Source organism: Geospiza fortis, unplaced genomic scaffold (assembly GCF_000277835.1).
Source record: "Geospiza fortis unplaced genomic scaffold, GeoFor_1.0 scaffold163, whole genome shotgun sequence".
Taxonomy (NCBI): domain Eukaryota; kingdom Metazoa; phylum Chordata; class Aves; order Passeriformes; family Thraupidae; genus Geospiza; species Geospiza fortis.
The window spans coordinates 1,761,244-1,775,112 of record NW_005054401.1 but is presented as its reverse complement, the minus strand read 5'-3'; the positions used below and the strand labels follow the sequence as shown (position 1 = coordinate 1,775,112).

At 38.2% G+C, this 13,869-nt stretch overlaps 1 protein-coding gene across 1 annotated transcript in view; it reads left to right on the top strand.

Moving 5' to 3' along the window:
- FYB1 (FYN binding protein 1) overlaps positions 1-3,061 on the top strand; it is a 47,054-nt gene extending 43,993 nt beyond the window's left edge. Inside the window, exons 19-21 of the mRNA XM_031061145.1 lie at positions 85-118; positions 1,256-1,287; positions 1,403-3,061. Coding sequence (XP_030917005.1) covers positions 85-118; positions 1,256-1,287; positions 1,403-1,443 — 107 coding nt within the window. The 3' untranslated portion in view covers positions 1,444-3,061. The remainder of the gene's footprint in view (positions 1-84; positions 119-1,255; positions 1,288-1,402) is intronic.
- The last annotated feature ends 10,808 nt before the right edge of the window (positions 3,062-13,869 follow it).

Here is a 13,869-nt window from a genome sequence, read left to right as displayed (position 1 = left end):
AACTGCATTTCATTGTTGCTAGCAACAGAGGTAATAATGAATATTTCAATTTAACTTAAATACATTTATATTTCATTTTTACAGATGGCTATGTTCTGAGAAGCAATTTGGTTCAGAAGTAAGTATAAAGTGATGATTTTGAAAAATTTGTTGTAGCAATTAATTTTGTTCTAAATGGTCTAGTGAAAAAAGTGAAATATAATTATTTTAGTCTGTCATTCTAAACTTGAAAGTTGAATTATTTTTAAGGAGTTAGGGTTTGTCAAAAATTAATCACATACATACATGCAGGAAATTTGCCAGAGCTTCATTCCCCATTGCTTAACTATAAACTCTAGTTAAACCATGAAAAAATCACATAAATTAAGCAATATTGGTCCTAGACTCTATTACTGAACCTCAAGTTAATGTGGTTAGGTATATTGATGCCTTTTTCAAATGTTTAATTAAAATGGACCAAATCTTCTTCAGGTTTGTTTGTACTTCAGTCTTAGTGGGATAGAGATTTGGCTCAGTATTGCTTCAAGTAATTGCATGGAACTCAGCTTTTTGGTTCTAATCCAAAACTCTTGTCAGACAAAGCCTCTCCATTTCCTTCAAGAGGCTTTTCATATTAAACCCCTAAATATCAAATCAGATGTCATTTTTAGAATTGCCACATTTAGAATTTAGAGGCATTTAAAGCTCACACACATATTTGAATTATATGTATAAAGAGTTTTACTGTCTTCCATGGGCCCGTCCATGTATCTAAGCCACATATTTGAAAATTCCCATTCATGGAGCATGTATTTTTAATACACATTATCTAAATTCATTACCTAAAAAGTAGCACCTCCAAAACTATTATGAAATTTCTGAGTAAAGAAACAAAAATATTTTAAAGGGCATAGTGATTGGTTTTTTTAGTTCAATTTTTCTGGTAACCATTTTTTTTAAAGAATTAAGTATTTAATTTCTTTATGGAAATAACTCTATGAGAATATCTATGTAAAAATGCAATAAATAAAACCAACTCTTAATAAAGCAACCTTTCATGTTAGAAAGAAAGGTATAAAAGTCTACTCTTCCCTGAAAATATTTTGACCTGACCATCTTGCTCAACATTGTTCTGTTACCACAAAGGTTGTATTAGGAAGTTAATTATTTAATAGATTGCCTGCACCATACTGTATTTTTTAATACATTAATTTTAATACATTAATTTCTGATGTCTCAACTTTTAAATATACTATTTGTCTTTTTTAACTTACAGTGATGGAGAGATTTATGACGACATTGGTGATGGTATGTTGAACATTTGGAACAATACTTTATTTATATTCAATTACAATAAATAACTTTATCTTTTTGTTGAAGTACTACACAATATTAATAGTTTTGCATTTTATTTCCATTTCAGATTGCATCTATGATAATGACTCTGATGCTGCATGCTCTTGAAATAACAACTTCATTGAAGATCAAACTCCAGTTTGGAATCCCACTTGTGAAAGCAAGAAGAATCACAAATGCTGATTGCAAGCTAATTAGTGTCTCTTTTAAATGTACAATTAACATTTTTTGGGATTTCAGCCTTTTGTCCTTGAATGCTTTTTGTTCTCATTTATCTCAACATTGAAAATTGAGGGAATATAAGTAAAAGTTAGGGTTATAATTTTTCACTTCCTTTCCACATTTCTTACAGTCCATGTAGAAATACATCTTTAATTATCTATTCCCAAAGAGGCCAGTTCACATCTGTGAAGGGTCTAGAGGGCAACAGGTTTTACTCTGGCTTTTACCTATTAAGCACCGAAGACAGCCACTCTGGGCAGAACAGTATTCTGAAAAAAAAAAAAGATGACAACATTCTGTTGTGAAAAGTGGGCATCAGAGAAGACAATACATCACTGGCCTGCCATTCCAACTGCAGTAGTGTTAGCTACACTGACATATGCAGCCATGTTCCATTATTTCAAAAGCCTGTTTTTTTTGATGCTGTTGTCTGAATGACCAAGCTGCAGATAAAAGCAAAGTCAACAGGTAACTCATAATGATAAATATCACTTTACCCTTATGTATCAGAAGTCACTGGAAATCAAAAGACATTTGCAGTAAGCTCCCAATAAAGAGGGTGAGCATGTGCAAAAAATAGAACATCCATTGCTTTTGCTGTAGTGCAAATTAATCAAAAACCTGTAACAACCAATGTGTCTGGATCAGTGGAAGCAGCTCCTTTTGATGAACGAGTCTTGTACAATGCTGAAGGGAAGTCCGGTACATTGCACAACACAGCCAGTTTAGTTTATAAACATAAAAATGTTGGCTCTGTTAAGTCAGTGACTTTTGGTCTTTCACCTTCAGTGAAGCTGAGATTCTATCTTCTAAAAGTGTCTTTTATTGCTGCTTCAAAATACAGTAAATCTCAAAGGAGGCATAATGCAATGGGGATATTAAACATAAAATTAAGAACTAGTGGCTATAAGCTATTTTGTACTGTATATAAAAATCACTGGTAGTATACTGAACAGCTATATGCAACTTGGCTTTCTCTTTCTATTTGCTATTTCTCTTATCTATTTGCTATTCAACCAGCATCCAGGCATCAAATAATTTTATGTGAAAACATGAGCTGCAGCACCCAAATATAAAACATGCCCATGCATATTAATTGCAATGACTATGTGTGAATATTTGACTGTCTCTGCTAATGGATTATTTATTTTTCAGCGGCATTCAAGAGGCTGTTTGCATTAAATTAGTGATTTGCCAGAGAACTGAGTGGGCATGCAGATACCTACAGAACTACATAGTTCTTCCATGTTCTTAGTGTTAATTTGTATAGGCACTGCAATTCTGTATCAATAGGACAGACTAAATTGGTCATATGATACATTAAATAATGAAAAGAAATAAATATATTTATGGCTAAAACTCTGTTCATTGCTTGCTCAAATCAAATATAATGTGATTGCTGCAGGGTGTTAAAATGAACATTTAAATTATTACTCATTGAAAAATTACTGGCATTGTATCTTTTAGCAATGCTTTTTTGTATTTCCTCTTGAAAAAAAGTATTTCTCCTGAACAAAAGTATTTTGTCTGAATAAACATTTGCTTAACTAGAAATATGGGTACACTGTCTTCTGTCAAAATAGAGCAACAGTAGCTGAACAGTAACTTCTGAAAATTATCACTGAGCAGCTAACAGAGTGAAAATCAACTTTATTATTGCTGCAAAGGCTGCACAAATGCAACGTGGCATTTGTTAGTAATTGCTACCCAGAAAGTGAAATGTAAGCAGAAAATATTCCAGACAGGAAAATCTATACTTAGGCAGTCTATATTCTAAGGGATTCTCACCTGTAATTTATTCTAGTATCTTTTAAAATATATAAATAAAGAAAAGGAAAACTCTTCACTTGATATTTTTCCACCTCCGAATTCAGTCTATAATCCTGCAAGTATTTGACTGTGCCTGCTAAAACAGTCAGCAGTGAAAACATCAAAATATTGACATAAAAATTAAGTTTCAGCATGAACATCCTAGTTAGGGTAAACAGAGCTGGTTTCCATCTGTGTTGTACCTCTGTGCTGTCCCAGTAAACAGGCTAAGCAAAACCAAAACTGTGAGGGCAGAAAAGACTTCTCTAATTCAGTAGCTTTATAACATTTCTCTGCTGTTACTGCAGGCTCTGGACTGAAGGAATGCAGCTGATCTCCTGCACATTCCTGTGTAAGAGGTTTATACTCTCAATCCACATAACTGCAGATCCCCTGGCTACTCTTCCAACAGTCATAACAAAATTTCTTCTATGTGTGATCCTTTTGCATAATCCATTCTCAACTGGAAAGATCAGCACTTTAGTAAGAGCATGGAAATTCAGGGGTGGAATGTAGAGTCTCTGTCTGAACACCCCTGACCACAGCAGACACTGCTGTAAGGACATGTGTGCATAGAAACACGGGCATCTGTTCTCTGTGAGTATACTTCATGCATCTATTGAGGCAAATTCTGAGAAAACTAATGGACCCATAAAAGGGCACCTTTATGATTTCTGTACAGCAGCCCCAGACCACCCTGCACAGAAAAGCTTTTGCATGTAGTGAAAAGAACTGAAGTGTTGGAGAGTCAATAGATGTGCTGTATATGCACAGCCTCTGTTCTGACTCTCCGTGTGGATGCCTCGTTAACTGTGTGCCCAGTCGGTAATTACATGATGGCTCAGTATTTTTTTCTACAGGATCCCCGCCTCATTTACTGCATGGGCTGGATGAGAACTAATAAAAAGGGCAGTTGTTCAGCCCTGCTCATTTCTGGCCACTCCTTCATTTAGTGCAAATCTTCCCAAGCTTATGCTGCACCCAGAATTATTAGTTTCTCATGGCATTCATTACAATGATATCTCACATTCCCTTGAATAGGAATGGATTTATCTTGTGAGAGAGGAAAACATTTTATCCCCATTTTTATGTATTAAAGGAAGGCACAACCAGAGAATAATTTGTGGCACATATCCATTAATCCTGGATATAAAACCAAACCACTGAAGCTAAATTAAATTTTTTGTGCTTTTCTAGACGAGGACTCCCACTATTTTATCTTCCTGTTCTTTGCCTCTGCTTATGGTTAAATAGAAAGATAAGAGAGACATCATCTTTTGTTTAAAAAGCATTAGCATGCAAAATTCATACTGTAAATAGACTGCAGAATTACAGACTTTCCAAAAGCTTCTTGAATTCTGGCATGCTTGCTGTGCTGCTTCCCTGGGGAGCCTGTTCCAGTGCTCAACCAACCTCTGTGTGAAGAACCTTTTCCTAACATTTAAATCTCCCCTGACTCATCTTTAGGCCATTTCCTCAGGTTGTCACTAGTCACCACAGAGAAGAGATCTATGTCTGCCCCTTTGCTTCCATTCACGAGGAAGCTGTAACTGCAGTGAGATCTCCCTCAGTCTCCTCTTGTCCTGTCTGAACAGAACAAGTGACCTCAGCAACTTCTTATACGGCTTCCCCTCCAGACACTTGACCACCCTCGTTGCCCTCCTTTGGACACTAATAGTTTCATGTCTTTCTTACACTGTGGCACCCAGAAGTGCCCCCAGCACTTGAGGTGAGGCCACCCCAGAGCAGAGCAGAGCAGGACAATCCCCTCCCTTCCCCGGCTGGTGATGCTGTGCCCGATGCCCCCAGGACAGGTTGGCCCACCTGGCTACCAGAGCACTGCTGGCTTGTGTTCGTCTTGCCATTGACCAGGACACCTTTCTGCAGTGCTGCTTTCCAGCACCTCATTCCCAGCTTGTCCATACATTGAGGGTTGCCCCACCCCAGGTACAGAATCCTCTCTGCTTTAGAGTGAGTCAACAGCTCCTCCCAGTTTTGTATCATCTGCAGACTTGCTTACTATCCATCCAGTCCTGTGTCCAAGTAATTTCTGAAGATGTTGAAGAGCACAGGGCTGAGGATGGAGCCCTGTGGAACCCCACTAGTGACAGATCACCATGTCACTAGTGACGCATCTGATCTCACCTGCCACTGTAACCTGATGTCACCCCAGTCACTGTAACCCTTTGTGCCCCGCCCATGAGCCAGCTGCTCACCCATCACAGGATGTGTTTATCCAGCTGTGGGCTGTAAATTTTGTCCAGAAGCTCCTGTGATCAAAAGCATTGCTGAAATTGAAAAAGATTATATCAACTGGCTTCTCTTGATCAACAAGGTGGGTTACCTTGTCATAAAAGAAAATCAGATTTGAACTATGTTTACAGTAATAAAAAGGTGAGTAAATCGGGAATAGTAATTAAAATTTAATGTAAATAATAGGTTAGGCTATATTGAGAAACTTAATAAAAAGTGAGGATGAATAGTAGAATTTAGGGGGGCACATTATTACACTTTATATCAGTTGCTATCTTGCAGTTCCCATGTTGACAGGCAGTTTGTTGGTATGGTTTTGAGTGATGTCTATGGCTCTCGCCAGAATTAAACCTTTATGTGTATATGGTCTGGTATAGCCTGGTCCCAAGGCTCAGACATCTAAACCAGTTCTGAAAGAGCCAACTTGTCTATAAGAAGCAATTCACTCAGGATAGCAGCATAACCCTACAAACCCTCCACCTTGACTGCTTAGCCTGGCTAAGAAATAAGGCAGATGAAGGGTCATCTTAAGGAATTTCCAGAACCCCAGCCACTTGGGAACAATTTCAGTGCCACTCTGATTAGCCATGGTACTGCAGAACATCCTCTAACTCATGTTCTAACCTTGAGCTGAGCATGGTACTGCAGAACATCCCCTAACTCATGTTCTAACCTTGAGCTGAGCAGTGTGGTAGTCCCTAGTCCCTTGGGTACAGCAAAGTACAATGATCTCACAGTTTTCTTCCTCTGTTTTTCATTCTAGATAGATGAGTCCTGAAGATACACAGAATTTTAGTAAGTCATTTTTATTTGCCTCCTTTGAAAGCACTTTGAGAGAGAAGATTAAGATGTTAATAAATGTATAAAGTTTATTGCTGGAGGCTTTTTATATTGTGGGCCTTGTTACAAAGAATATGGGACACTGTGTATCTTTTCCCTTAACACACAGAGACGTAAATATTGCTTGAATTTAAAATACTCACTACTAGGCAGAAAGTAAGTACGCAAAATGTCAACACAAACATGAATGAAATACTAATTAGATGGATACTGAGGGTTATAAGAAATATTATACGATTTGCATTACTTCTGTAATAGCACAAAATCCTACTGCTCAGGAATCATGAGACAGGCAAAGAAAGAAAAATTTAGCACTGGCTTTATTCCCTGCTTTTAAAAACTTTTTTTCCTTTGGCCTGATTCCTGATTTTCAAGTTCTTAACAGAAAAAGCTGCCTGATCCTTCATTTACGTGTGGGTGTGCTTCAGGTGGAAAATGTACACAAAACACAGACACACAATACGAGGCTCTCATCCATTTTTGCTGCTGACAGAAGGGACACACTGCCAAGCTCCCTTCCCTTCTCCTGCATCTCAGCTTCTTCCATGCTCTCCTGCCTTGGACAATGTTGTCACACACCTTCCAGCTCACACAGGTAAGCCCAGTTTCTTCTTTTGTATTGATCCAAAGAAAATCTGTATTTGATTTTCATTACCTCCTTTCAATGCCTGACATGTTCTCTGTACATTTTTTTACTCAATTACTTCCTGTTCCCCATAATTATTCCTCTTTTCCTTGAACGTCTGACCATGGCATTCTGTTCTTTGCTTTTCTGCTTTCTTGTTCCTTTCTCTTTTCATCCTCATAAACTGTTCCCCTACTTCTCCATTCCTGCCCCTGGCACTTTCATTTTTATTCCATTTTTAAAAGCTGCTCTGTTTAAATGCCTTTTTTTTTTTTGTGCAAGATTCCTAACTCTGTGGGTGACACCAGCAGAGGTTTAATGACTCAACAGGCACTGAGGAGACTTATAATTCTTGTATTTTGAGTTCTAGGCTGTTCATCCCAGCATTTAAAATCAGATCAAACATAACTTCCTCTGCCCTCAATATTTGTGGGAGTTTTCTTTAGTACTCAAGTTGGGACGCTATATATAACTAAATCTTACAGCTGCCAGTTTAAGCTTTAAAAAAAATTCTTTTCTATCCCATCCCTTTTTTCTGCTTCTGTATTCATACTAAGCTATTTGATACTGGACATGTAAGAGACCGAAGCATGCTCTAATGGCAGTCACGGCCTGCTGAGAATCTCCAATATCCAAATATTTCAGTATTCATACCAAGATGTACGTCAGCATTGCTGTTGAAATGTTAGCCAGGGTTTGTCAGTGCCCAAAGAAAATATCAATGGGCTTCTTCAGTTTTTAAGAAAAGACTATGAGTTACAAAAATAGTTTCTGCTGCCACATAAATTTTGTATCAGTAGATGATAAATTATCCTTACACTGAGTTTCAGCACTGTTACTGGAGTTTATTTGGACAGAAACAGCAGCTGTGTTTTGTTAAAGTTTTTTCCTCAGGTGTAATTATTATGCCAACCATACACAAACTAAACACCTGCTGCTTTTCACAGCTTCAATAGGATTATACAGCGTGGAATGCTGGGAGAAATCTCACATGAACGGGTGCCTAAGTATAAGGCTGTACTAATTAACAATCTAGTTAGCAACCTGCCCCTTTAATCAGGAAGACTTGTTGCAGCACTTGACCTTCTGTTATTTTGCCACTGATTGTTATGGCTTTAGTACAATACTTACTGCTGCTCTTGCTTAATTTTCTGCTATGCACTGTATGTTCATTTTTTAAATTTCTTCCATTATAGGGTACTGAAGAAATATTAACACTACAAACAACGGCAATCAATTCTGATTTTTATTAATACCTTTTATTTCTTTCTTTATTCAAGGGTACTATCTTTGTGAATTAACTTCGATTATGATGGTTTCCAAAATCAGAGCAATTTCAGAAAAAAAAAAGAAATTTCCTGAGCTAAAAAATTTGCTAGGTATTGGAGGGTTGTTTATAGCAAATCACATTACTTTTGCCAACTATATTACTGGTACTAAAAATAGTGCCTACAGAACTCATTTTCCATAGCAATATAAGTAGAACAACACCTAGTTAATTGTATTTGAAAAGGTTAGCATAGGAATATATTAAGAATATAGCATGTAAGCCAGAAGAGCACTCACATCCCAAAAAGCAAGCCCAGTAGTAGCAACTGCAAATTGCCTATTTTTCTCCAAGCTGTTTGGCGAACATGAGACCAAAATGGTCAAATCAAAAACATCTAACATATGGATCAAAAGTTCAAAAAAAAAAAGTTACTCGCATCCACTTAAATGCAGTACTTACCACTAAGGTCTTCCTGGCTTGACTTACTCTCTGCACTATGCCAGTCTGGGCAGTTTGGCAACCCACACCTTGCCTGTAACCAGATGCAGCCCATAGCTGCATCCATACTACACCCATACATCATTCAAAACCCTGTCAGGGAATATCCCTGGGCACTGGACCTTGATGGCCTTTGCTGTCACATTGCCTGAATCAGACAGTTTTGGCTCAAGACCTGTGCAAGGTTGTCCAAAGAACTCCCAGCTCATCTTTTCAGGATAACCATGTCACTACTTCCCTCCCCAGGTGACCCCATGAACCAGATGGATTCCCAAAGGAGCAGATGCTTGTAAAATGCAACATCCCTGCTTTCACATAGCAATTCTGTTTAATGACCTCTGACCTTCCCAATATCCCAGATTCTGATAGGGTTTCAACCCAGCTCTGGCCACACTGAATTTTTCTCAGATCCTCTCAGATCTGAGAACTCACAGTAAAAGACTCTGTTCCCAGGAGTCAGGTGAATTTACACACAGGAGGAAGTACCCTCCCTATTTCTGCTTGTTGCTGTATTATGGGGACACAGAACTAATTCTCAAGAATAGCACATTAAAGGACTTTGATTTATGCAGATTAAGCTGCAGCTAATGGGGTCACCTTTTCCCCCTTGTTTCCTTCCTCACATCCTCCGAAGAGGATGCCTTTTCAATCTTGCAGCACAGTCCTCTCCTAAGCAGGTCCTTCTGTTGCACAACAGGCACACAAGCCCAGAGCTGCAGCTGCATCCTCCCACACACTGCTCTGTATCTGGTTGGAGATGTGACATTCATTGTCACGCTTGCACCACTTTATGCCACCTGTGAAGCACAGGGAGGTCTGAGAATTTCAGTGCATGGCTGCCCAGGGGTCAGGCATTGTGCAGGTCTGCACTAGTACCTGTGTTTTGCTTCAGAACGACCACTGGCTGTTGAGAGCTGCCAATAATTAAATTTGATACTATACATTTGTCCAGCTGCTAAAAAAGTGCTGATGAGCTGGATTTGACTGAAACAGTGGAACTTCTAAACCAAAAATCTACCAGGACCCATTCTTAGACAGAACTGTTGAGGTTGGAAAAGACACCTAAGGTCATTGAGTCCAACTGTTAACCCAGCACTGCCAAGTCCACCACTACAGCAGCCCCTAAACACCATGTCTATACAGCTCTTAAACACCTCCAGGAATGGTGATTCCCTGGGCAGCCTGTTCCAATGCTTGACCAACTTTGAAGAAATCTTTCCTATTATTCAGTCTAAACCTCCCCTGCTGAAACTTGAGGCTATTTCCTCTTATCCTATTGCTTGGGAGAAGAGACTGACCCCCACCTTGCTAGATAAAACCCCTGTCAGGCACCTGTAGAGGGTGATAAGGTCTCTCCCAACCCTCCTTTTCTCCAGGCTAACATCCCCAGCTCTCTCAGCTGCTCCTCACAGGACTCCAGACCCTTCCCTAGCTCCATTGCCCTTCTCTGGACTCACTCAAGTACCTCAGTGTCTTTCTTGACCTGATTCTGAGCTGCTGCTCAGACAGACATTTTTACAGCCTGAGGGTTTTTTTTTTTATTTTACATAAGAAAAATCAGGTCAAATTATTTTTGTAATATTATATGGACAAATCAATATCAGATAAGCTTCTGAGATACTTCATTCCGTGATGGTTTCTTTATACTTTTCTTTTTTATACTTCCATACTCTTAGCTGCAGAGAAGAGAGCTCATGTTTTATCAAGTTCTATGCAGTTTGATGGGCTTCATGTCAAGAATAAGACTAAACAAATAGAGTGATTACAAAAACTCTTGCTAACAGTATAGAAACGGCAAAGAAGGGATGATTGTTTTAACCTTTTGACCCCTTTCACTAGATTTTCTTCTCTTTCTGCTTGTCCAATTGTCATTCAGTATTTATCATTTATTTACAGCCAATTTTATGATCTTGCAAATTAAGGAAGAGTATTGCAAGTACATTTGCATAAGATAAAATGCTCTTCTGCTACAAATCACAGAAGCTCAATTGAATTCAATAAGTTAACTTCTTGTCTGCATAGTTTGATTCAAGTTTATGGTTTTTATTCTACATTTATACAATGGACAGGCTGGAGCTGGTGTACATGGCACATCCATATTCATTTCCATGGAGTTTAAATTATTCAAGACAGTTAAGGCTCTGGCACTAGCTTTCTTTAATTGAGCCCAAACAAGTAAAAAGCTTTCCTTTTTTATCTTTATTTTAGATTTTAATTCTTGAAGATCTATAGCTCACATAGTAATATCTTCTACATTATATGGCATATCCCTGTTCAGTGTGTAAAAAGGCTGCCCCACACGTGAGGGGGCAAAAGCAAAAATTTTTTTACTGGGAAAGGAAAGAACAAAGCAGTTTCTTTTTGAGTCCTTAGCATGCAAGCACAGAAATGTGACTCAAGTGTTAGAAGCCCCTTTCCAGTCCTTGAACATGTAGAAACGTTTTGCCCTGGTTTCAACACCAACCTGCCTCTGCGCACCTCCAGGTGACACTAGAGGATTGTTATGGTCTCATATGTCACGCTTTGCAGTTGGGAAAGGAAACACACCAGCAGCTCACAGGAAATTCTGCTGTCACAGTGTGTCCCTGTGTCTCCTTTTGCAGAGTTACTAAACTACATAGAGAACTTAACTGCATACTTCCATATAAAATTATAAAGGAAGAATTAAATGGAAGCATTCTGATTCCCCATTTGGCCACTAATATATCTTTTCTTTGATTGGATTTATAGTGATTTGATGTATTGTGTTTTAGACACTGAACAAGAAAAAAATAAATATAAGAGGCTGCCATACACTGGATCAGCTGTAATTTGTGACACACAAGCCAAGTGAAGAAGTTAATTTTCTCCTTGGTATTAATTTTCCTCCTCCAAAAGGGACAAAGAGATTTTTTTCCCCTCCATATTTCTCCCTTTCTGCACACTCACGAGCAATAGCGCTGATAAAAGTGTGTAGAAAATTTGACAGGTAAGGAAACTTTATAATTTTTTTAATAAACTGTTGTGATTCTTTCCCCACATTTGAGTGAACATAGGAAAAGCTCCATAAACAGATCCAAAAATGTCCTCTGCTCTTGTAGGGTGAGAACTCCTCATGCCAGTGATGACCACAACATTTTAAGGCCCTGACTTTCCTTGCAGCCTTATGTATGGGGCTGTTGGGTTTTTCAGGTTTTTTGTTTATTTGTTTGTTTGTTTGGTGGGGATCTAAGTGGTAGTTAAGGTTAATGCATTCTAACTCTTTTCCATTTCTCCATAATGAAAAATTAAAAACCTAATGTTCTTTTTCCTTTTTTTTTTTAACAGTTGTGGCAAATATTAATTTTACCTCAAACTCCTTTCAACACAGCCTTGTGGATTAGCACTTATAACTAACATTATGACATTCTCTTATGTGTCATTATCAGAGACAACCTCAATCTTGCCTGCAGAATCCAAATATAATTAGTAGGAAAAAGACACAGGAAACTCAAGCCCCCCAAAATAAATGTAATATTTTGATTATTAAAGGCTGTCTGCAGGAAAAGGTCCACAAAAGAGTACTCTGGGAATTAAAAACTACTCCTTTCTTATTCTCCCTTGCTGAAATATAATGTTTGGGTTCTCTTGAAGTACCTCATGTCTTCCAGATTGTTTCTCTTAGGGAAGAAGCAAGTGGTGAATGGCAGTAGCACTTAGCACGAGTGTCCAAATCATTTAGAGAATAGCGATTACAAGTTCAAATCCAATCCGGACTGGACAATATTTAGTGGTGAGTCAAAGTTATGTGAAAATAATTACAAAAGAGCAGAATTTGTAGTAAATAGGATGCAGCATTACTACCACCAGCAGCAGTTAATTTGGCATTTTCAGGAGTTCAAGGGTTCCCTGAACATGAAACCCTAAAGGACAGCCCTGAGGCACATTGATGAACCTGCTCAAAGAGGTTCGACCTGTTCCTGTGTTATGAACAGATAAGATTTTATTGTTTAGAGCTTTTAATTTTCAGCATCTTTGGTTCCTCCAAAACATTAGTTTCATATTTAACATATTTTAAAATCATGATGCAGAAGTTTTTGAAAATCATATTTTAAATTAAGTATACTTGATACATTATAACAAGATTCTTCTATGTCTGGCATTAACTGATATGCCAAAAAGTTTTTCCACTCTGTCTTACCAAACAATTATTTTACTCTCCTAAATCAGTATTAATGTTTTAGAAGTGCACCAGTAAGTGTAAAAATTTTGAGATGAAACTTAACATTCATGTATACTCAAAACCCCCAGATTTTTATACGTAATGCTTGATCTGAATTGAAAGACCTCAAGAGAGGAGGGAAAATTCAGAGTGGAAAATAATTTATTAGAAAACAGGAAAAAAGTACCTAAGCTTCTGAAGGTATTTTTATACAGCTGGCTACTTCCACAGTTCAGCTTTATTATCATTTGCTGGATTTTTAGAGAATTTGGGGTATCAGACTGCAAGGATTTGCCTTGTCCATGGCTGTCCATAACATTGGGGCATGATGTGGAGTGCTATCAGATAATTTAAACTTCTCCCTAAAGAGAAGCCATTATGTCAGTGAACGATTTCTGGCAGTGGGGCTTCTTTACCACATCGGGGGTTTTTGTTTGTTTTTCATTATAATTTTTTAATTGCAATTATTTTATTAACTAAATTTCAAAAATGTAAAAGCAGTAAGCAGATCAGCACTTGAGCCCAAAGAGAGACCCGCTGCGCACAAACCGAACAAGCGACGAAAAGCTGTTCCTTTTTTGCCTGTTTTTAATTACTTCACGCTTTAAAAAAGCAGAAAACATCCGGCGTACAAAGCCCACGGTCACGCCGCACCCACGTGAATTACCACCTCATCACAAGGCCGAGAATCCGGGCGGGCAAACCCCGAAAGAAAGAAACAAACAAAGAAATAAAGAATCAAACAAAAATACAGCAAAACCAAAACCAACCAAACAAACAAAAACAGAAAAAAGGGGAAAAGGGGCGATTGCCTCGGCCAGGCCGCTGCGGCGCCCG